General features: G+C 51.1%; 2 protein-coding genes across 2 annotated transcripts; one reads left to right on the top strand and one right to left on the bottom strand.

The window, feature by feature from the left end:
- The first annotated feature begins 13129 nt into the window (after positions 1-13129).
- On the top strand, positions 13130-15358 carry MANEAL (mannosidase endo-alpha like). Its single transcript, XM_065744789.1, has 4 exons — positions 13130-13553; positions 13802-13911; positions 14331-14407; positions 14695-15358. Exons 1-4 carry the CDS (start codon positions 13130-13132, stop codon positions 15329-15331), a joined length of 1248 nt encoding a protein of 415 aa, XP_065600861.1. The 3' UTR covers positions 15332-15358.
- Positions 15359-16630: 1272 nt separating this feature from the next.
- YRDC (yrdC N6-threonylcarbamoyltransferase domain containing) lies at positions 16631-19102 on the bottom strand. Its single transcript, XM_065744771.1, has 5 exons — positions 18768-19102; positions 18538-18652; positions 18163-18282; positions 17339-17481; positions 16631-17002 (listed from the first exon to the last, which is right to left on the bottom strand). Exons 1-5 carry the CDS (start codon positions 19100-19102, stop codon positions 16939-16941), a joined length of 777 nt encoding a protein of 258 aa, XP_065600843.1. The 3' UTR covers positions 16631-16938.
- Positions 19103-24417: the final 5315 nt, after the last annotated feature.

Here is a 24417-nt window from a genome sequence, read left to right as displayed (position 1 = left end):
CTGTGCAGAGAAACACGTCAGTGCCTTGCACCAAGCTGGCAGCGTGGGTCTGGGAAGGCTGCACCACACAATGGGTCTGGGGCCCACAGGCTCTATCTGTGCATTATTGGAGGCAGCTTTTGGCCCTTATCACAGAACAGCTCGGGCAGATCACCACCGGTAGGGTACAGAAGTGCTCAGACAGATCCTGCTTCCCCAGGACTGATTCAATGGGAGCAGAGGTGCTGCAGAACTTGCTCAACATTGCCAGGAAAGAAGAGCAAAGGGAAGAAGGTTCTGAGAAACATCCATGCCAGACAGAAACGTGGCAGCACCACGACTGCAAACACAGTCCAGTCCATTCATTTATACTATCTGGTCCATCAAGTCTGCCTTTCCCTGAAGCCTCCTGCCCAGAAAAAGGGAACCCAGGCCATGAGCTCTCCTTCAGAGCAGTGCTGTTGCCTGGCAGTGACACTGGGCAGTACATTCAAGGCCTTCAGCAATTAATCCAAACTCTTCAGCATGCTGACATCGTTCCTTGGGAAGGCTGTTTCTCCCAGGTGAGCAGGGCACAGGGATCCTAAAAGCATCCTCAGCAACCCATGAGCAGAGAGTGTCTGTCAAGAGGAGCAATCCCCTGTGCACCCAGTGCTGTAATAACGTCCAGTCTGCAGGAGAATAACATCCCAGGCAGCTCCAGAAGAGCCAGGGCTGTGCTGTAATACCTCCTCATGCTGCTAAGCTTTTAATTCATCTGGCTTTGTTACCTTGGATATTTTGTTCTCTAAATCAATGCAGCCCCTAGAATGATAAAACCCTTCATTAATACCACTGGGTTATTGCCTAAAACAACAGCACATGATCTGGCACTTTTTAGTTTGATTCCGTTGTCGCTTGGGATGGGATTAGAGGGAAATATATCTCCTAATTCTCCCAATATCCTTCAGCAAGCATCAGTTCAGACCAAAGAGGACATGAGATGCCAGTGTCAGTAATTGGAAAGAAGCTCTTCACTTGCAGATGGTCGGAGACCCTTGATGGCACCCCAGGCTTTGACATAATTATCACAGCCACAGAGCAGCTGCCAAACAGCACAGCACTTGGAGGAAAAGGAGGAGAGCTGCTTAATCTTAGCCCCTCCTAAAAGGGGACTTTCAACCTCACTTAAAACCCCTCACGGTTGAGCCACAAATCGAATATCAAGGATGGGGGGTTACGTGCAAGGAGCAGCTCTTCTTCCTCCGACAGGAATCAGCATCTCTACCCCTGAGGGCACGGAGGCACCTCCTGCAGGACCATCTCTTAAGGTCAGAGTCAGTGCTGGGGTCACCATGGACAACCACCCCATCACACATCGACAGCCTCAGGTCTGTCTCCAGCACAGCAGATTCTGGACAGCGAAGTCCCTTCACAGCAAAAGTTGTGAAGCGTGGCACTGCACTCAATAGATTTCATCCCAGCACCTCCCAGTCTGCAGATCTTCCTCACCCAGCTCTTGCTGCCCTCACCATTCTCATTCCAGCCTCACTTTGCTTAGTTTTACCCACTCGTTTCCTCTCTCAATTGACAGAAATGCATTCAGTTCGCATCTCCTGTGCTCCTGTTTAGCTTCCACACCTGCCCTGCCCTGCTGTGCACAGGACAGGCTGCCCAGACTGCGTGCTGAGGAACCCGCAGTACATTTTATCCCACTTTCCACTTACTGCTATTTTTTAATAGCTGTTTATAATCCAACCAGCTCGAGCGTTGCGGAGACCTTTCTCAGAGCAGCCAAAATTTTCTGGCCGGACAACCCTGGCACTGTGTCAAGCTCTGTTTTCCCAGCTGGCAGCACCCACTGCCTCCACTCATTAGAGCTCACAGCATTGCTGGGCTCTCCAAAGCAGCACTGGACACCTCTTGGGGCTGCAGGACCCCTGCAGGAAGGCTTGGCCTCACTACATCGAGTGTGGAAATCGAGTCTAGGACAGCTGTCCATCCTTCCATCTCCTCCCTACAGGAAGGCAGGAGGAGCACTGCCTTTGTGCCATTACTACATGAGCATCACTGATACAGGGCATCCCACAGCCTGCATCCCATATCCCCCATCCCACAGCCCACTCCGTTGCAGTGCAGGGAGCAGCATCCTCACCCCAGTGCTCGCCGGAGGACCACGCTTCATGTTCCGCTTTCTCTTGCAGCTCTCCATTTCCAGCCTTAAGATTGTTAACTCTCAAATCCTGACCTTAAGCCTCGCTAACGAAATTTCGCCTCTCTGTTACCGTAAGGGCTGCGCAGTGCTGGGAACGATGCTCCATCAAGGAGAACCACAGCAGCAAGGGGCACTCAGGGCACTGCTGCTGCGGTTTGCTTTGCCAGCACAGCCCAGCACCTGGCAGAACATGAACCCATCCACAACGGGCCCCAAAACGCAGCGATGGGAAAAGCACAGCCATGGGGACGTGGGGATGTGGGGACATGGGGACAGAGAGGGAGCTGCTCACAACCACACAGGCTTCAGAGAGAAGTAATTAAATATTGACTGAGAACGTCCTAAGTGAGCCCCGGATGCACATTACGTCCTGCTTAACTCAATAATCACCGTATATATTATCCCTTCCCGCTCTCTATCTTTATTAAGCTAAAAGGTCTGTAATTAGCCACTTGGTCTAAGTGTAAGATTTCAATTAATCCGCATTATGAAATATAATTGCTCATTAGAGGTAATGTTGCACATTCTATCACGCCAGTATCTCTTCGTAGCACTTTAACCCAAATACAATCGTTTATGTCACAGTGGGCGAGCAGTGGTTTCTCTCATCAGGCAGAGGGATGCCAAGCAGCCTCTCTGAAGCCAAAAACAAAGCAAGAAGAGCACACAGAGCCAGGCTTGCATCTGCTGACCCCCTCCTGTCACCATCCACCCATCCCAAATCCTCGCTCGGCCAAGGTCTGCAACACTGCACGCACTCAGAACCACCGCCAGCAGATGCCCCAGCCCTGCAGAGCTTTCCTGGTGATGCTTTTAGAAACAGGCAAGGCTGACAAAGCCATGAAAAGATAGGAGATGTTCTCAGAGCGCAGCCCAGGAGCAGCACCAACTGCAGAGGTTCCTCACGGCAATCAGGGAACGTAAATAAAAAGGGAGCAGTGCCCTCAGCCATGAGACTTGTCAGCACAGCCTTCACCTGAGCTCGTTCCCAAAGTTGCGATCTCTTTCTGTGTCTAGAAGGATTCAGCCCACGGTGCAGCAGCAACCATAGGACATCCTGGGTTGGGATGGCCCCATAAGGATCCCACTGCCCTGCCCTGCCCAAACCAACGATTTAAGCTTTGATCCCATTCGATTTAGAGTTTGATTTTTGGTCTTAATATCTTGCCAATGAACGTGGGTATGTCCACGCAGCACAACCAGCGAGCAGCTGTTACTGCTTTGGGATGAAGCACTGTGTAGGACAGGACAATCTATCTCGCTGTATAAAGTCAATTCCGCAGCACTTACACAAATGTAAAAATCACTACAACATTAGAAGAAGAAGAAAAAACAACAGCACAACAAGCCACACTGGAGACTCGGAGAAATACCTTGTAGAGAGCGCAATGAATTATTGAATTTACAGCGTTTGGTGCTGAATTAAAATGATAAACCGAAGTTTTTATCCGCTGAAAGCCGTTTCCATGGTGTTGAAGCAGCAGATGGCCCTTCCTGGAGATAAAGGATTTCAGAGCTTCACCAGTGCTGAGAACTGGAGCTCTAACATATGTATCTCGAAACATGAGAGGAGAGCACCTGACGGCACAGCCTCAGCATCACTGCTCCTCAGGGCCCCTCCAGATATACTCAGGAGGGAACGGCCAACAGCCACAGCCCTCATCCACACCAACCGCCTGCTCTGGCCCTCTGTTACGAGTCATTAATTCCTAATAAGTAGAAAAGCACACGATGGGCTTTGGGTACGAATAGTTTACCGTATCGGAGACGATTCGCCATCTAAATTACCAGCTATAAATCAATTTTGGAATGTTGACATATCTTTAATAATGATAAATGGAGAATTTATGGGTGCTGCTAAAGTTCACGGTGAGATTTTGATTTATGTGTTCAGCTGGAGTCACCAACCCCCGGCCCAGCAACGTGCCCCACTTGTGGTCACCTCTGGGCCCCCACCAGCCCCCATCCCACACTGCTGCTGCCCCCCATGGTGGTCTCATCCTGCTATAGCACCGTGCACAGCTGGGGTTGGAGCTGTTATCTGAGCTGCAGAGCAAACAAGACGAGTGAGCAGATAGAGACGTGGGCACTGCACCTCTCTGCCCGTCTGTCTGCTGGCTGTTTGTCCCTTTGTGCCCACCTGGTGCCCCAGGACACTTTCCCCCGAGGGATGCTGCTCTGCACTTGTGCCAGGAAAGCAGCTTTTCATTTGATTTCAATTTACTGCGGGAATTAAGCCGGTGTAAAACAGAGCATGGAGGGAAAAATTACCATGTCTGTTTAGAGAGCGTAAAATAAGTGCTTGACTGTTTGACCACTCGGATAGAGGAGTCCCAGGCAATTCTCACCCACCTCACGTCCTCCCACCTTTATTAAGCTGAAAGTGATGCTTGTTAGGAACAAACAGTAAACAACAACTAGCCGCAGTGCTGTCCCTCCTTCAGGGCTGCCTTCCTCCCATCTCATCCCACACAACAGCCACCCACCCACCACAACACTACCACCTCCCACCCCTGGGCCTCCCCCAACCCCACCCGTGGCAGAGCCTGGGAGCACGGAGCCACATCCCCCAACCAGGGCCATGACACCTCCCCAGCCAGCCACAGAAACGTTCACTGCTAAGCGAGTCATTAGTGCCTACCAAATGTGACCAGTATAATTACACCGAGGTGGTTTTTTTCCCCCTCTCTCAGCACTGTGGCACTGAAGGGTCTTATAATGAGATGACAAAACTGACGGGCAGCTCTGGTGATACAGCCCATCCTTGCCTTTTGCAGTGACTCCTCAAGTGTTCTGCACCAATAATCACTAATCAAGTTATTCCTCGCAGTATTAAAAAGACACTCAGTGCAAACTGCCGTAACAGCAGGGCCTGGTGCTGGCAAGCAGCTACTGACCCACGGAGCAGAGGCTCTGGGGTGGCTTCAGCCCGCTCCATCCTCTCCCTCGCTGCACCAAAGAAACCCCGAGAGCAGCTCGGATCGGCTGTTCTCATCTCAGACCCAAAGCAGACTGCAGAGGTAATATAAGCATCAAGGTGACCCTCACTTGGGTCAGTGGACCCCAAATCCATCACCCACTGCTGTGGAGTCAGTGCTGCAGCACCATGCAGGCACTGTCCTTGCTCCACAGCCCTCGGATGGTTCGGCTTGCTGTGGCCCACAGTAGTGTTACTGAGCAAATCCCATCCCAGATCCTCACTGCTGAACTTACAGGCAGCTGAAAGTCTTCCTACACACCTGAGTGCCTGAATCCTGCTCAGAGAACAAAATCACAGGTTTGGTATGCAGAGAGGAAGCCCAGTGGTGATGGTTAACAGCAGTCCCAGTGCCCCAGCTCTGCTCTCTCACGCCCTGGCTCAGCAGCACGTCCATCTGCATTGTCTAAGACAGCCTGGGGAGGAAAAAAATATATATACATACCTCTAATTTGTCATTGCAACGCAGACCTGGAGAAGAACAAACCACTGATATCGAGCAAACAAACCAACCAACCAACAATGCAGTGCTCCTATCGAGCAGAGCCCCAGAGCTGATGGATGACCTGCAGCAGCATAGGGGAATCATTTGTGAGGGGCTATCGATCCCCAAAACCAAAATGTGAATGCGGCCTCAGCTCTGAAGCATCGGGGGAAGTTTTTCTCGGAGAATCTCCTTTTTCTCCCAGGGACTTGTTCTGCCACGCCATGCAGCCCATGCTATTCCCAATGGCACGGAGCGATGCAGCAGAACATAAAGATCCCATGTTACTGGGCTTGGGATGGGCTCAGGGCATCACTGTGAGATAAAAGCCCACTGCACACCCCGAGCAGTGCTGTGCCATTAACAGAACATCTGACACACAGCAAACAGCATCCACAGAGCTTCTGCCACTGCTTCCCACTAACAGCCTTCGTCTCAATCCCACAAGCAGTGCACAGCAGCAGCTGGAAACCTCCCTCCTCCACAGTGCAGAGGAACCACAGGGAGATCCCCCTCACCCAGTGCTGCAGCCCACAGCATTTCCCACATCAGTGAATGCTCCTGGAGGCCAGCACCAGTGCTCTGCTTCCAGCACTCAGCACCCGCCTCCGTCCACAGCCTTTTATCATTATCTAACCCATGACAAACCTATTATGATGCTAAAGATTGGAATTACTGTGATCCCGGGCAGATGCCCAGGAACTGGCCTCCAGACACAGCAGCGCTTTGCACGAGGCAGTAATAAATTACTGAAGGTCACCTACGATTTATCACTGCTTTGGATTCCAGACAGTGACACTGGGAAGCAGCCTCATGGGTGCCAGAGCATCTGCTCAGGTTGAGGCTCTAACAGCAAGCTTTTGCTTCCTTTACTGGATTCAAAGCATCCCCACAGCATCACACCCATGTGTTTGAGTGGTGCCTTTGCCCACAGACTCCTGCTCACTGCCCCCAGTGGGACACAGCCATCCACGACATCCCTTCTGCCCAGCCCTGCAGTTATCCACCCCTTCCATCTCCTCGAGGGCCACTGCACTTAATTCCCTGCACTTTGGTACGAAGATCATCGGGTCCCATCCAGAAAGCAATTTGTGTCTCCCAGAGCAGGCAGTCGTAACATTTCCCATTAAAATGTAAATGCGACCAAGTTTTCTGGCATCTCTTTTCCTTCCTTAAGGTAAAAAGAATATGAACTCCTATTATTTTTCCCATCAACGTTATCTTCCTGTTTTGTGCTAAGTAAAAAAAAAGCTGCCCGATATACACCTCCTGCAAATTAAATTTGAATTGACTCTGACAGCACAACAGGGATCCGGATTACAGAGCTGCTCCAGCCTAATTGGCACTGTTTCGAGGAGGTTATTTGCAGAAGCACTGTGAAGGGCTGCAGGAACCACGGGCTCAGCACTGTGCTGGGCACTTGTCCCAGCTGAGCAGCTCAGGACCACGCAGGTTCTGGGTGTGAGCAGGAGGAAGGGCTGGGGGCAGCTGAGTGTGCACCTCTGTGGATCACTCAGCATTAAAGCAACCACCCTGCTCGTGCTGCAAGCTTTGGGTGAGCTTCTCTCGTTAAGGCTGAGCATCCCCACGGACTCACTGCCTCTTTTCCCTTCTGGCACGTGGAGAAGGGAGCTGGTCTCTTCACTTCGAGAACTGGACAGGGATTGAAGGGTGTTTAAAGAGTAAGACTGCAGACCGAGGGAAAAAGGCTCTGAGCATCACCTGCTGGCAGCAGCTGTGCAGGAGGCACTGGGCCCCGTGGACACCTGCACTCAGCCCAGGGCTCAGCCTGGTGCAGCTCAGCCACGGCATGCCAGAGCAAGAGGATGCAGAATTAATTAAAGGGAGCACAGTGAATTAATTACCATCTCCAGCCGCATTTCTAGTGGGGATAATTTCAGGTGCAACCGTTTGAATGACATCTTTTCAGAGAAGAGCCTCCCATTCTCCTGCCTAATTCGAGGTTAAATAAATTTGCTTCTCACCAGGAGACAGCTCAGCCCCCAGCAGAGATGGCTGTGCTGGCTCCTGCTGGTCCCTGGGCTTGGGGCTTTGTCCGCAGGCAGCAGCCCCTGCAAGGCAGCAGGAGGAAGCTGTGCTCCACGGCCCTGTACCCAGGTGCTGGCTCACCCCCCCTGCATCCTCCCAGGCACCAACACTGCTTTCTCCTTACACACATACCACACTGCTTGAGCTGCACAGCTCCTCCTGCCCCAGACGTCTCCTCCAAGCAGCTTGGGCTGGTGACAGTTTGCATCACGACGTAACAAAGTAATTGCACTTGACAGAGGTACAGCCAGCCCACTTCCCAGCACAGAGTCAGCAGAGAGCATCGTTATTTGCTCAGGGGAGGGATGGCACGTGGATGAGAACTGATAACTGACTGCAAAGAGGGGGCTGAGCCCACACCCTGGGGGTCAGGCGCTGCCCCACAGCAGCAAGGAAGGAATTAGCAGCATCAGCCAGCATTAATTATGCAGAGAATCATTTGCTGGTGAAATTAGAAGGAGGAAAAAAAAAAAAAAGAAAAAAAAAGGAAGAGAGGATCTAATTTGATCAAAATATAATTAAATGAATAGTTAATTTAACAATTTTGTACTGGAAACCCCCTGACCTCTGGAGCCATGCTGCCTGCAGGCACAGCTCTGCATGCAGCCCTGACCTAATCCCCAGGCACATCCTCCCTAAGCACCTGTAACCACTGCACCTCACAGCATCTCACACTGGGGACAAGCTGCAGACTCCTGGGGAGAAAGAGGAGTAAAACAGAAGTGATGGGCACGCACAGACTGCACTACCTTTTAAGCTGAAAAGATCTGGCAGCAATACATCTTTTTTTTCTTCAAGGAAGAGGAGCAGCAGACAGGTGGAATTTCCTATGGAAAAGGGGCTGAGAGTAAAGGTGACAGACACATCTGGAGGGACATGGGTGGGGGGCTGCTGTGTGGGGAACGGGACCCTCCAGGAGGCCTCAAAGTTCCTTTTGTCCCTATCATCTATGACTATGCAGACTAGTTCCTTAGATCAGCATCCCAGGGACATCTGCCAGCACCCTCCAAGTCTGGAACTGGAAGAGGGGCTGTAGCCTGGTGTATATGGGTGTGCACACACACAGCACACAGGGGGAAGCTGCTTTCTGCCATAGGCCCCTGTGATCTCCGGCAACGAACTCCAAGGAGTGCATTGCAGCAGCACGCTCTTGCAACAGCAAAGGTGTGCATGGGGGAGGCACAGCATCCTCACTGCTGAAGCACGAAGCAGAACTGCAGCTCAGCATCCCTCCCTACGTGCAAAAAATGGCTGAAATGGACAGGATCGACCATTCCAGCTGCAGCCACCACTGACAAATCCTCACCCCCAGCTCCAAGCATCTGGCAAGGCAGACTAGGCTCCATCTGGAACCATTTCCCCACGCACTGGGCTATCTCCTACGTGAGGCATTACGAGAAAATAAATCAGAAGGAGATTAACATAAATATTGTTTGAAAGATTTAATCAGCTACAAATTGTAACATTACATTTCCATCTTAATTAGCCCAAGCCTGGTTGTCTTTGCTCTGTGTCGTGGAGCGAGGGTGCTGAGAAGCAGCAGTTTGGAGCATTTGGCTGGTGGAGGAGGAGCAGAACTTCTCCCTGGCCAATGCTGGTGCAGTTGACAATGACACCGGGCAATAAATGGAGCACTAATTAGCAACTTATCAACAGCCTAGTTGTTTGTAAATGATTTCTTGACCAAATAAGGGACCCGGCCTACATGACATGTGGCCTTCTGCCTGAATGGCACCTCCCATTGGGACCCCACGACCAGAAAAGACCCCTTGCAAGAACCTCACATTAACACAGCACAGCACGCTCTGTGGCTGCTCTGCCTTTGTCAGAATCAGGGCCAAAGCGAGACATTTTGCCCCAGGATCCCCACACTGCAGTGACACCTCATGCCCCCACCTCCACCATCAGCGTGGCCAGAGCTCAGCACAGCTCCCAGGATCACTGCTTGGCTGAGTCTGAAGCTGCTCTGCTAACGAGGTTCCAGAGATACGTTTTTATTTGGAGGTCAAGCGCTCATTAAAATGCAAGCTGAGTACTTCCTGCTCCGAGTGCTCACGCCACTGTGATTTCAACAAGGGCTGCAAACACAAGAGTCACCCTGACTCCACACAGCTCCTCGGAATTGGCACAGGGAAGTGCTTATAGTTCCACCTACAAGACCTAAATAGGCATCTCCCCCAACCCCAGCAGAAGCTGTCTGAATGATCAGCGTGCCCTATGCCCTCACATCCCTGCCCAGAAGCCTCAGCTTCTGCCATCCTGTGATGGGAATCCCTGGCTCTGGGGCTGGGTGCGAAGGCACCGCCCATCCGTGGGCTCTGAGCTCTGCTCCCACAATTACATCACATCATCTGATTTCATGGGAAACCACTGAGCCATTCCCAGCAAGCAGCAGCTCCAGCTCACATCCAGCCCCCTCCATCCCCACCCCGAATCCACCCGGGTTCACTCTGTGCTGCTGACGGTGCCCAAATGCTGTCACAAGGGCTGGCCACGTTAGCTGGTGCTGAGTACATCACTGTGACAGCCACGATGGCCTGCGAACACCCAGGAGCTGGGGGAAAGCAGTAATTGATTGTGGCTGCATTTTCTACCAAGGAGCAGGGTCACCAGTTGTCCCACCCTCCTGACATGCAGCTCATCCTCCCACTGCTGACGGCACAAATAAAGCTGTCACTCGCAGGGACGCTGAGAGCCAGCAGCTTGGGATGAGCCAGAAACAGAGGCACAGGCTGACACCAACCTATTCCCCTTCAGCCCTCACAGAAGGCCAGGAGAGAGGGACGAGGTTTTGGACACCCCGGAGCAGACAGTAAAGCAAGAGCTTCAATAAAGGTTGCTCTACCCCGTGGCTTTTCTACAGCTCCTTGAAAACCCCCCAGCTTTTTGGTCCTGGAGGAGCAAAGACACCCAGCACACACTCTGCACCCAGGGGATGTGGCTCAGCCCTACTGGACCCCATAGCTCTGCTGCTCCATGCCAATCCCAGTGCAGAGGTCAGAGCACAGCTGCAGCCAGGTTATTGATGGCATGAGATTAGCTTGCCTGAGAAGGGAAATACATCACCGGAAAAATAGGAAACATTTGGAAAGTGGATGGCGGGTGCAAGAGTGATGAATGAGCACTGGAGGAGGCTGGCAAGGATCAATGAAGAGGTGAGGAATGAGATGGGGGGGGCAAGCTCCCTATGCAAATAGGGAAAGCAGAATTAGTAGGGAAGAGGAGAGGGCACTGAGCAAGCAGAGCAAAGGGGAGCGATCCCCTTCTCTTTTCCCCTCTGCTGCAGATTTCCTGCTGGGATCTGCTTTGGGAAGAGAAGGCAGGAGTCTTTGCTCAGAGGAAGGGACCCCTCACGCACACACTCAGCAGATGACAGCCCCTCGCAGCCCACTGCTCCCCAGCTCCTCCTGCAGCAGCTCAGCAGACAGCAGTTTCTCCAAAGCCATCATTTCGGGGTCAGCTCTATGTGTATTACAGTCCATTAGCAGCAACAGAGACAGCTGCTCACGAGCAATAAAGATACATAACCACGGCACTCAGACACCAGGAAAAATCATCGCAGCGTGGGCTCTGCGTGCACCGAGCAGAGCTGCTGCCTCATGCCCTGCTCAGCTCCCACTGCTCAGTGCTCTGAAGCACAGACCACACTGCTGGGCTGCTCCAGCACTCCCTCGGTGGCCGAGCACTATCTAGTGGTCAGACAGGGCTCCAGGGAGCAGAAGGCTGCGGGCACTCTGCACAGATCCATCTACGGATGGATGGCATCGGATGAAGGCAGAAGGATTGCTGGCTGGGACAAGCATTGTCCCAGCACAGTGGTGACAAGTGCCCTGGTGGGATCAGTTTAGGGGATTTGGGTACTGAAGCCCGCCAGAAGAAATTAAACGTCACCATTTCGAAAGGCGTTGAACTCACAGAGGGAGAAGAGTGACAGCTTCCCTGGTCTGCAGGTTTCTACCCAGTGTCCTTGTCCTTGGCACCAGACACAGAAAGAAAAAGCTCTTCCCACCTCCCTGGAGCATCCCCCTCTGCAGCCTGACCTCTGCAATAGCCTGAAGGTGGCGATTTAGAAGGAGATGATGGCAGCTACTTGTGGGCTGAACAGAGCTGGTTTGTAGAGCCCATCCAGAAGCAGCCCCACTGCTGCCTGCCCTGCAGCTCCCAGCACTCCAGTTCACTCTGGCACACCTGGAAGGGCAAAAACTGCCACATCCTCTATGTGAGCAAATAAAAATAATGACTCTGAAAAAGCAGAAGACTGAGAACTCATCACAATCGACGTCCTGAGCCACGCACCCTGCACCCATGTGTGAAGTTACATGAGAAAGGGTCCTCATCTCGAGCAGATGGCAGCACATCAGAGGCCAAGGGCAGACAGGGGCTCCCAGGGCACCCACGGGGCTCAGGCATGTGGCAGCTGGCAAACACAGAGCACCAACACTGACCTGAACCAGGCCTCCCAAATCACAACACAGAGGATCCTAGAGGGATTTGAGAACTAAATGGGGGGGAGGGAAAGCAGGTCAGGCTGCAATGGCTTAGAGACTCTAAGGTGAATAAAAGTACACTCAGGCCACAGCTTCCAATCTCTCCCTTCAACCAGGAGGTGCAGCAGATCCCTTAGGAAAAAAACACATCTGTGTTTCTGTTCTAACTGGAGAGGTGAGAGCCCCGTGTTGCTCTGCGATGCTGAGTGATGCTCAGCATCCTACGCACCCAGTCCTTGCCCCCACCTGACCCAGCCAAAACCCACATCCAGCTCTGAAGGACAAACTCGTGCTGCTGCTCACCCCGTGGGAGGAACCACTGCCAGAAGCTTCCAGCGTTGTGGGGCAGCACGAGCTTCAGCTGAGCAAAATAACAGAAGGCCCAACCATGCCAGGGAGCCTCAGAAGCCCATTTGGGGTTTACAGGCAATTTGCTCCCTCGACAGGTTTATCTCACTAACCAGGTCTCCATTTAGAAGGAGTTTTATTGCCTGTAACGTTTGGGCGTAACAGATCCACCCAATTAAAATGTAATTTCCTTCAGCAGCCCGGATAGCCCCATCCCAGCGTTTCCTTCACCAACCATTCGTGTCAAGTGTTTCACACGGGGACCGAGCGCAGATGGATGCTGCATCCTCCCCATCCCGGGCCGGGGTCACGATGCTGCATCGCCACCGCGACCGCTCCTGCGGTACCCACCTCCCCGAGTGGGGATCCGAGAGCTCCCGGCTCCACGCAGGGCAGCGCCGGCGCGCGTTCCCGACGGGACGGCCGCACCGGGGGCGAGCGGGGCGGAGGCGCTGCAGTCCCGGCCGCCGCCAGCAGGGGGCGCCGGAGGGCCCGCAGCCACCGAGCGGGACCGGGAGCCGAGAACCGGAGCGGCGTCCCCCGCGGGGCCGCGCATCCTCCGCGGGCCCGGGCCGGGAGCGAGCAGCATCCTCCGGACCGGGGCTCCGGCAATGAGGCGACGGCGGCGGGGAGGGCCGGCCCTGCTGCTGGCCGCGCTCTTCGCGTTCGGTACGGTGCTGGCGCTGCGCACGCTCCGCGCCGCTGACGCGCTCCCCGCCGGAGCTCCGGGGATGGCAGAGCCGCTCCATCCGCCCGGAGCCCGCGGAGCACCGGCGGGGAGCGGCCCGTCCTACGACCTGCACGCTTTTTACTACGCCTGGTACGGCAGCCCGCGCTTCGAGGGCCGCTACCTGCACTGGGATCACGCCCTGGTGCCGCACTGGGACCCTAAGGTGTCGGCCAGTTATCCCCGGGGCCGCCACCGCCCGCCCGATGACATCGGTTCCAGCTTCTACCCCGCTCTCGGCCCCTACAGCTCCCGGGACCCCGCCGTGGTGGATGAACACATGGGCCAGCTCCGTGCCGCCGCCATCGGTAAGCACCGATCCCCCCCCGCCCCACACCAGGCAGGCTCTGCATCCCACGATGCGGCCGCTGCCACGGCCATTCCCACAGCCGACCACGCAGAGCAGCACTTAACAGGCTCTTCCAACCAAACCCCGCACAGCACAGAGCACCTGAGGCATTACGGTGCCATGAAATAGTTACTTGCTGCCATTGCATGGGACGAGGAAAAGTTGAGAGACAAAACACCTGAGCAATCCATGCCTGTGTTCCTGCAGGAGTGCTGGTTCTGTCGTGGTACCCACCTGGCCTAGCAGGTGACAATGGGGAAGCATCAGACAGCCTCGTGCCATCTATACTGGATGCTGCACAACGGTATGCCATAAAGGTAATGCTCCTGTCTGCTGGTGGAGGCCACTGTTCAGCTCCAGCACAAAGCTGACACTGTGCCTGGGCATAGCTCCTCTGCTTCTGTTAGTGGTAAAGTAAATGAGCACTGAGCTCTCCTTACTTATTTAAGACACTGGAAAACATTTTTCAGCAGCTAAATGCTAAGGGCTGTGTTGGATCATTGAGATTCTCAGTTTCCTTTCCACTAACTGTAGAGAAAAGCAGGGAAAGCTCTGACTTCAATATGAGCAGCCTGCCCAGCTGTGGGCAGAGGTCCACCCAGTCCACTCCTGGGGGGGGGGGGAAGGGGGGGAAGGGGGCCCTTTGCAACAGCTCTGGGCCCATCTGTGAGGTCAGGGTGAAGAGGGAGTGATACAACCATGCTGAAAATAACCACTTGTACCACCTCCTTTGAAGGTCGCCTTCCACATCCAGCCGTACCAAGGGCGTGATGACCACACTGTGCACGAGAATGTCAAATACATCATGGACAAGTAAGTTTCTCACACAGCAACAAGGCAGGGCCGAGCAGGAGCCATAATCAAAGCCCACTTTCTCCAGCACATCAGTATCTTTCCTCTAGAAGTTGTGTTCTCCTGGTCAGGTTTCTAAGCCTGTCACCTCTACTCTTTCCTTCGAAAGGAAAAGCACTCTCAGAAAGGAGGAGATAAAGGTTCCCCTGTATCAAACTGAGCCTCACATCACACCTGCCTCATAACAGCAATACCTGCTGAGGGCTTATCACCTGAGCCTCTGAAAAAGCTTTCTGCTCTCTCTGCAGATACGGATCTCACGCAGCTTTTTATAAGTACAAGACCAGCACAGGCAGGAGCCTCCCGCTGTTTTATATCTACGATTCCTACTTGACACCAGCTGAATCCTGGGCCAACCTCCTCACACCATCAGGTTCCCATTCTCTCCGCAACACTGCCTACGATGCTGTGTTCATAGCACTGCTGGTGGAGGAAGGGCACAAGAACGAGATCCTCTCAGCAGGATACGACGGCATGTACACGTACTTTGCCTCCAATGGTTTCTCTTTCGGCTCCTCCCACCAGAACTGGAAAGCCATCAAAGCTTTCTGTGACTCCAACAACCTGATGTTCATCCCCAGTGTTGGTCCAGGCTACATTGACACCAGCATTCGCCCCTGGAACAACCACAACACCCGGAACAGAGTCAATGGGAAGTACTATGAGACAGCTCTGCAGGCTGCTCTCGCAGTCAGGCCAGAGATTGTCTCCATCACATCTTTCAATGAATGGCACGAAGGCACCCAGATTGAGAAAGCAGTTCCCAAAAAGACCTTGACACGCCTTTACCTAGACTACCTTCCTCATCAGCCCAGCATGTACCTGGAGCTGACCCGCAGGTGGGCAGAACACTTCAGCAAAGAGAAAGAGCAGTGGTTGATGTGACTTTGGTACCTGCCTTACTCAGAGACATCCCACTGACAGAGCATGTGCTTCAGAAAAAAGCACATGGGGAAATGCAGCTGCAGAACCTTCAGCATAGGCAGGCCACTGAGCCTCCCCAGGGACTGCAAGAGTCCCAGCTCTCAACTCACAGGAGGAAACGTTACAAGGAGTAGAAAATCTCTAAGCAGCAGCTGAGTCTAGCCTCCTGCAGGTGGAGCAGAGATGAGCTTTTCAGAGCAAACCTGCAACGCACAGGGGTGCTGGCTTCGGGGCCAAAGATCCCTTTTTCTTAGTGTGTACATTCTGTGATGTTTGAAACAGTTCCAGCATGCGTTTTACCTTAAGCCCTTGGTCTGCTGCCATCACAGATCCCTCACTCCTCTAGCAACTTTCAAAGCATCTCCTCACCAGTTTGCTGCAAAAAAGAAATAAATGTTCCTCTCAATTGTCTACTGTAGGTGAAACTAAAACTCAGTTACATACCCTCTAGTTTATCCAAGCTCTTCTATACCAAGAAGTTCTGTGCTAGGTATCATAACTATGGCTCACTGTAGCCAAATAACTGAAGGTAATCAGAGCTGGAATGCTAGTAGCTATTCACTACTACTCTACATACTGGAAACCAAGGAAATGCAACCATCTATACTAAAAAGCTCCTTTATGGGCTGTTTAGTGCTCCAAGTTTTGAAAATTTAAACCTGAAGTTGCTTTATTCCCTTTAGAAACAAGGGGGAAAAAAAATACACAAAACCACTCGCAATAAAAACATTGCTGAAAATACCATTTGTTTTTTGAAGGTTCAGCTCACAGTAGCTTTCTCTCTCATCACACGATGCGAGCACAGCAGCAAGGTAAGGGCATGCTCAAAGGCAACAGCTGTGGGCAGAGAAATAAAAGAAGCTGCTTACCTTCAGAAGGCCTCACGTACACAGGGACCTCCAGCCAGATGCCCCTACCTCCACTGCCAACCCTTAAATGAGGTCTGGGAAGGGGTGGATCCTGCCTCCATCCCTTCCAATCACTCAGGTGCATTGCACTGCTTGCACCTGAGCTCCCCTGGGTTGGCTCTGCTTCCCCACCAGGTGCTCAATCACCACTTCAGGCGGTGGCTCAGCATTCACATGCTTGGACCCTCCTAAATTAGTCATAAATTAGCTTATACTTGTATCAATAAAATGTGAAGCAGCATCTCGGGATGTGAAACAGGTCTATTCACCACAACTCCATACTCATTCTAACTGAGCACCCGAGTGCTGTAAGTGATGCAATAAACAGACACAGGGAACAGGTTTTATGGGCAGGGAGGATCAGTGACATCATGCCATCCTCAAAACAGTCTCATACTCAAATTATTTTATTTTAAATCACATTTCTAAAACAGTCAGGTAAATGGAAATCGTACAGCAGCATAAAGAGTTTAACATAAATAGTTTCCCAGGCTTCAGTAGATGTAACACTAATTAAGAGGGACCCATCAACTGTTACTCTCGTTACCTTTGTTTACTGACCTGACACAAATCATCAACCTCATTAAACAAGGCCATTAACACTGTCTGCTGAATGCACAGGCACATAGTGTCCACCTTTACCAGCCTCAGTCCAAAGTCCTAAGGTGATTCTGGGATCAAGCCATACTTCTGCCTCAGGATCTCAACCGTAGATGTCAGTGCACTGAGGGGTGAAACACAACTGTCAGAAAAAAACGTTTTTCCAAAGATTAAATTGCATTTTCTGTGAAAGAAAACAGTTATTGTGAATTAAGGAGAACATGAACTGCAGGAACAAGGGTGTTAAGTGTAGAAGCTTCTAGAAAGGGGTCTCCTGGGCTCAGTACCCAGAGGGGTTCCTTCAAGATTTCTGAGTAAGCTCATAATTTAGCTAAATGACATTAAACTGAAGGTTTAACCACTACCAGGAAACAAGTAAAACACAACCCACCATACCTTGAAAGCTTCATTTCAGTAAACAAAAAGCTACAGTTATGAATGTATAGCAAAGAGCACTCACCAGCCAGGACGAATGATGCTGAATCTCCCTGACACAGATAAGTCAACCACAGTTGACCCCAAACGACATTCTGGGCTCTGGACATCCCCTACTGGGCCCCCATCGACAACTAAGGACAACTGAGGCCAAAGGTCTTGGAATTCCTAGAGAAATAAGAGATCTGGCTAAAAACCTGAAGATGGTTTGTGACCACGTTTCAGCAGATTCTGTTTGACAGTCTGTTGTCAGGGAGGCAGTCTCTTTACTGCCACTCTTTTCTCTGCCACAAACACATCCCAGTTTGACATCTGAGAAGAGATTTACCTTACACCTACAGGAAAGCTGAGCTTCAAAACTGCACGGCAGCAGCACTGTTTATTTAAGAGTGCACACACAAAAGCTAACAGGACATTGGGCACAAAAAAGTGTCCCTTTTGGTACTGTGCTCAACTATACCACCGACAGAGTCTAAAGCTTAGCAAAAAGACATCTCCTCGAGCCAGCTCTCACGCTGCAAGGAGCTGTACAGATAGCAGTAGTCTCATGGCACAGCCAGCCCTCCTACAGCAATTTCCTCTCTTTCAGATTTGGCACCCACTTCAAAAGCAAGCATAAGCATGCAAATATTACTTCTAAGCTCCACCTTTGATGCTTTTTAAGGTGAAGATCGCAGACAGCTACACAGATACGCAGGCTGTTTTAACTACAGACTGACATTTAAATAAATAAGAAAACGGCAGCAGAGAAATCCTTGTTTTACTGCTAACGCTGGCTTCCAACTGCGAGCACCTGGGGCTCTGACAACCTGCCACAAAAATCTCACTTAGTAGCAAAAACAGCCTTACCGAAACTGTCAGCGTGCTCGCCTGACTGCTGACGTTAGCACTTGTTAAAGCCAATGGTCCAGGGCAAGCTCGTGCCAGCTCCCTAATAAATAGGTGGTTTGGAATGCGAACACCAACCAGCTACGAGGAAAAAGAAAGCACATTTTACATGCAGTAACCACAGACCTTTTTCATCTTGCTCTGCCTAAGGCCTTTGACTGAAAGCTGACACTTCAAAGAATTAATACGCCAACACCTGCTGCAGCAGCAGTAAGAGAAATAATCACTACTAAGCATGCTAATTGCAAATTGGAATTAAAGCTACGACAGCAGAACCATCACAACAGCATAACATCCATCATAAACACTGAGATGCATCCCATAGCAAAGACCCACCGAAGTAAAAGGGTTCAAGTCTTTATTTAGCTCTTCTGATCGCTTTAAGACCAGGGTCACGGGTCCGGGGAGCAGGTCCTGCAGCAGCTCATCTGGCACATTCACGTGGCAGTACCTACAGAGCAAGAGAGCTGAGGTCTAAGGGGCAGCCAGCTTCACAAGCCCTTCCCTATTGGCCCTGCAAGCTGGTGAGAGCCCAGCTGAGGGACACAAGCCCCGAAGAAGCTCACCTGTAGATGTGCTCCACGTCCCCGAGGCAGATGGCCAGCGGCTTCGTCCCGTTCCGCCCCTTCAGGCTGTAGATGCTCCGAACGGCGCGGGAGTCCTGGGCCAGGCAGGCCACGCCGTACACCGTGTCCGTAGGCACGGCCACCAACCCGCCCTCCTGCAGGGCACCGACGGCGGCTGCCACCGCCTCCCTCCAGCCTGCGGACACCGCCGGCTCAGCCCGGAACCTCAACCGAACCCGCGCGGGGCTCTCACCGGCGGCCTCCGCGCTTAAAGCCTCCCGCCCGGGGGGCCTCCCGCCTCCCATCTCACCCAAGCCCGGCCTCCCGCCGCTCATAAGCCCCCACCGCGTCCCTTCCCCACACCTCGCGGCTCCGGCCGGGCCGCGCCGCCAGGCAGCGGCAGCAAACGGGGACTGCGGGCACGGCCCGGGCCCGGGCCCGGCTCGGCGAACCGCACCAGCCCCGCCAGAGCCCTCAGCATGCGAGAGGCACTTCCGCTTCCGGCCGCCGGAGGAGGGGAGGGGGAAGAAGGGGGGGGGGGGGGGGCTGCGCTGCACTTCCGGCTGCCATTGTAATGGTGGAGGCTGTGGAGGAGGGACGTGGGGTGCACGAAAAAGCAGAACGGCGAAAAATAAACTGATCTTAACCCAGAAAGCGTTTCCTTTCGTGTGGTGGAAGGTGCTTCTCTCCCGCGTGACGCATCGGTGCCCTGAGTAACGACTATGGGAACACAGTGTTTAAATAAGCATTTAATTAGGATTCCATTAGTATTAATATTGCTTTCAATTCCAAAAAAAGTTAATTTCCACTTCTTTGTAGATATTTCAAAGTACAATATTAACTTCATACAAAATGAGCAATTAAGCAAACACCATTATTTCACATTTTACATTCTTCAAAAAATACAAATTCATATTTACTCTTTTTTTTTTTTAAATGGGTTTTGGAGATGGCTCTTCCTTTGGAAGTACTGTACCTGTAACTAACATCTTCACATTGCTCAATGTAAGCACATTTGTTCCCGTGTTTCATAGTTAAATAAATTCCTTTCATACCATAAACACATTCTTGAAAAACTGGGGTTCTTTTGTCATCTCCAAGACCATTGCCCAGCTCCCCGTGTGTGGCAAACGAAACAAAAGCAGTAACCAGACGGCCTTCGTTCTCCTGCACATCCCAGTTTGGCAGCTAGGCAGATGTCAGTGCTGAAGCTGACGTGGGTAACTAACCAGGCCTGAGGTTTGCACATCCCTGCCTGCCTCGCTGATGCTAGCTGGTGTGAAACACAGCGACTACCTGGCTCCACAACAAGGGTCAGACACAGCTCTGGTTCTAGAAGCAAGTGGAAGGACAGACACAAAGCAACACAGCAAGAAATACCAGCTACTGTAACTACGGTACTGCAGAAACATACCCTTGATTTTGCTGAAAAAGATCATATGAAAAAAATCTCTTGTAAGAAAAAAGTAGAAACTGCATTTATTTGAGAAAGTGTACACTGCATAATGAACCAAATTTTGGCCAGCTTGCACACCACCAAAAGCATGGTGTGGGATTTTTTAAACTAGTTCCAAGAACACACACACTTAGACTATGTACACTACTACATAAATATCCAGTTTAATTTGCATTTCTCAGTGCAGACACAGAATCCAACTCCTAGAACATATGATATATATCAAGACAAGACGCAAAAAAGTTTAAAAGTTCAGCCCTGTCCATGAGGATCAGCTACAGGTAACATTTATAAAAACTTGACACTGTTTCCAAAATATGTTAAGGAGAAAATAGTATACCAATTAAAAACTATGCCACCAGAAATTTGCGGGGTTTATATTAAAGACATGCTTTTCTTTTGTTGTTGTTTTTGCCTTACAGTCCAAATTGGCTCTCACATTTCTGCCCACCTAGCTCAGATCACTGATGCAAAGGACTTTTCACTCCGATCTCAACACGTTTGACGAAGCCGAGTTTCAACAGGCTCGTTTAACGGGGAGGAAAACTGAGGACCAGAGGGGCTGAGCGACGTGCTCAAGGTCACAAACAAGCCAGCAGCGTGAGGAGCATGGCACCAAGCTGCAGCACAGCCCTGGTTGCCCCTGGCTCCAGTTGCCACCTGCGCTTCCAACCCCCACCCATCAGGAACAGCTCTTCATTCCCCAGTCAACCTCAAGATCAGTTATACCCCAACTAATTCCCCACCCTCCCCTCCCCCAGAAGTTCCCCAACCAGCACGCCAATCCTTAGCTCATTCTCTGTGTCTTAATTACAGCTGTTGCAGGAAGAGTACTGTAAACAGTTGGACAATGTTGCTGCAGTTGCAAACACAATATCTCGGATGACCACAGAAGTGCCATCCTCCGAGCAGTAAGGCAGATAACATGACATCAAGATGATCTGGTGAAGGCAAGATTTCAAGGTGCAACATGCCTGTTTTGGAGCAGCTTGTCACTTCTGTTCACGCTCCTGGGACACAAGGAGGGAGGAGAAGGGACAATGCCAGGACCACAGCTGGAAGAAGGTACTCATTTCCAAGAGAAGTGACAAGCAGCTCAGCAGAAAGCGTGAGAGAAAAGGCCTGCTAAAGCACAGTGCTCTCAGTGAAATATTTGCATAGATCAGACATTTGCTAATGATGCATAATTTCTCTTGGGTATAGACAGGGTAGGGCAGTATGTCACTGAGCTAGTACTTACTATATATATTCAATTAGACAGACACAGACAGACCGACCGCGTGGGACAATGATCTTTAGCTACAAGTATTGCACCGAGTTAAGTGCTCATCTTTGCACACCCCTGTTAACTTTTACTCAGAGCGAAAATAAACTTTGTGAAAGTATATACAAAAGAAATTGCAGCAATTGGGTTAAAGATAAAATAACCTAAAGTGCATTTTAGATACCAGTATGAGGTTCTGCAAACTAGTCTTTCTGGACACAGTCAGCATTACAGAAGTGCCCAATTCGTACTTTGTTCTATGTAATTCAGTACCAGCATTTCAACAGTGCTGATTTTCCATTCCTCTACCAACTAGAAGCATGAAAAGCAACTTCCACAGCCTTCAACTAAGTCTGCTTGCTTGTGTCACTGCTCGGCCACTAAAGCCTCTGACGTTGGTAACCAGACCCATTCTACATATTTAAGCTTCTGCACCCATACAGAAAATGTACACACCAAATAAATCCCCACAAGCCACAAAACAGCATATCCTTTAACACAGAATGACCTGGAGCAGTTGTGCTCTCTGACTGATGATAATTCAAGGAATTCATGAGACACAGATTTTGCAGAGGGAGGGCACACTGCTCTGAGGTTCCAGCACACCAGAACACTTTTTCCCTTTCTGGGAATCCTACATCTAACCAGATCTACAGTGGCAGAAGCTCCACTCTTTTTAATTAAAATGTTATGAATATGCTAAATACCAGGGCAATAAGTGGTATCCCTCAGGGGTCAGTACTGGGACTGATGTTCTTTAACACCTCCATCAGTGCCACTGACAGTGGGGTCAAGGATACGAGCCAGCACTGTGCCCTCACAGCCCAGAGAGCCAACTGTACCCGGGCTGCATGCAATGCAGCACGGCCAGCGGGGCAAGGGAGGTGATCCCGCCCCTCTGCTCTGCTTACACCTCACCTGGAGTGCTGCGTCCAGATGTGGAGCCCTCAGTACAAGGAAAGACACAGATCTGTTGGAGCACATACAGAGAAGGGCCGCAAAAAATGATTGGAGGGATGGAACAGCACCCTGCAAGGACAGACTGAGAGTCAGGGCTGTGTCTGGAGGAGAGAAGGCTCCTGGGAGCCCTGACATCAGCCTGTCAGTATTCAAAGGGGACTATAAGAAAGAAGTCCCTTACAATAAGGGTGCTGAGGCACTGGCACAGATTGCCCAGAGAGGTGGGGGATGTCCCATCCCTGGAGACATTCAAGGTCAGGCTGGACCGGGCTCTGAGCACCTGATGGAGCTGGAGATGCCCCTGTTTGTTGCAAGGGGATTGGACTAGATGGCCTTTAAGAGTTCCCTCAAACTCAAACAATCCTATGATAAGCTCCCTGGCACCAAAGAATCACAGGGCTTTGCTGTGATCGACTGCCCTCTCCTGCCAGCTGTTCACACACCTCCCCCCTTCCAAGTGTGTTCACAACCACCCAGCAGCAATGTTCGATCACACAGCACCAGGGACAATATAAATGTTCACTGTGAAACATATCCGCGTGGAAAAGAGGCCCACAATTAAAGAATAAAGCAAGCAGTGTACAACGCAACGGCTGGGATGCACAGCTCACAGCCCATGCATTCATAATCACACTCTTCTTCCCTCATTACAAGCCCTAATTAGTTTCACCTAAATCAACACACCTGACTGACACACATATAAAGAGAAAAACCACAAACCCAATGCACCTAGAAGTCAATATAAACCTGGAACGCATTGCTTTTCCTAACACACCAATATGAAACAGTAGCTGTGAAGAGAAAGCAGCAGAGGGGTTAACCTCTAATCTCCACTCAGGAAGGATGTATGCAGCCCCTTGCTGCTGCCAATCACCACACCTACAAATTAACTTCTGATTTCAAAGCCTTTGGCAGATTTTTTTCACTCATTTCTACCACAAAGGAGTTTCTACCTGGCCTAATCACAAGCATGTTTTATGTGAATTAAGTCACAAGTAGCCAGACATGCAAGGAAAAATGCTTCCCCGGAAGGAAGGAAAGGCTCAGAAGAGGTTGCTAAACCCCTCAGCTGTCACATTTCAGGGCACATCTTGTCCCCATCAGAGAAAGCCCTACGACTCCAGGGGAATCTATGTGCTCCTGCATTAGCAAACTCTCACATGCACACACACAGGTACATCCACACACCCTCGAGCACCACTGCCACACAATGCCAAGGAAACTCACTCATGGGTGGACAGTTCCACTCACGCAGACCTGAGGCAGTTCTTTGCTGCCACACAACCAGACTGCATCACAAAACGATACTGTAGGGAAAAGAAATACAAAGGGGGCCACACCACCACGCTGTCCTCAAGGGATTGCCATTATAAGAACAAAACGTCAGATGCTTTGTTAATCCACATTTCATGGATGCAAACCTTATTGCTGCAGGACCCACATCCCCATTGTGATAGACTGCATAGCACTGCAACAAGAGCCAGCACTCCCAGGCAGGAAACATCAGCAGCATGCTGCCAGATCAGGTGATGCCTCTGAACTCATCACTGCAATCAGCAAAGAGTGTTCTGCCCTAGCAGAGAGACACAGCACTTTGCACAGCCTCTCCTCCCTCACACTCACCTTAATGGACAACCCTTGTTTTACCCTTCTGCATTTAACAACTGGAAGCAAGTTGTCAGAGAGGTGAAAAGCCAGTTCCCTTCTGCCCATCTCCAGCTGTGCCACGGCAGTGCATTTGCAAGACAGTGAGATAGCTTAAGCCACCGTCTCAGCTAAGACTGACAGTGGTGTGGTAAGGCTGCACAGAGAATGTCACAAGAGAGTTAAAAAAACCCATCAAATCATCAGCTACCTCAGGGAGGTCTGGCTGCATTCACATCACTCCCCCCACAGGTGCAGAGAGCAGCTATGATCAGACAGGAGCAAAGAAGAGTGAAAGATCTCTATCCACTAGGAGATTGCATCCC

The sequence above is a fragment of the Cyrtonyx montezumae genome, unplaced genomic scaffold (genome assembly GCF_038088225.1).
Source record: "Cyrtonyx montezumae isolate F1298 unplaced genomic scaffold, pur_monq_1.0 scaffold_31, whole genome shotgun sequence".
In the NCBI taxonomy this organism is placed as follows: Eukaryota; Metazoa; Chordata; class Aves; order Galliformes; family Odontophoridae; genus Cyrtonyx; species Cyrtonyx montezumae.
Note: the sequence above shows the minus strand (reverse complement) of the source record. Positions and strands in the feature narration are given on the sequence as shown.

Excerpts from the sequence above, each read along its gene's own strand:
- MANEAL (XM_065744789.1), top strand. The coding sequence starts at position 13,130 with ATGAGGCGACGGCGGCGGGGAGGGCCGGCCCTGCTGCTGGCCGCGCTC. Across the intron at positions 13,554-13,801 it reads GCTCCGTGCCGCCGCCATCG|GAGTGCTGGTTCTGTCGTGG; the intron begins GTAAGCACCGAT and ends GTGTTCCTGCAG. Across the intron at positions 14,408-14,694 it reads GTCAAATACATCATGGACAA|ATACGGATCTCACGCAGCTT; the intron begins GTAAGTTTCTCA and ends CTCTCTCTGCAG.
- YRDC (XM_065744771.1), bottom strand. The coding sequence starts at position 19,102 with ATGAGCGGCGGGAGGCCGGGCTTGGGTGAGATGGGAGGCGGGAGGCCC. Across the intron at positions 18,653-18,767 it reads GACGTGGAGCACATCTACAG|GTACTGCCACGTGAATGTGC; the intron begins GTGAGCTTCTTC and ends CTTGCTCTGTAG. Across the intron at positions 17,003-17,338 it reads AGCATCATTCGTCCTGGCTG|TGCACTGACATCTACGGTTG; the intron begins GTGAGTGCTCTT and ends TTCACCCCTCAG.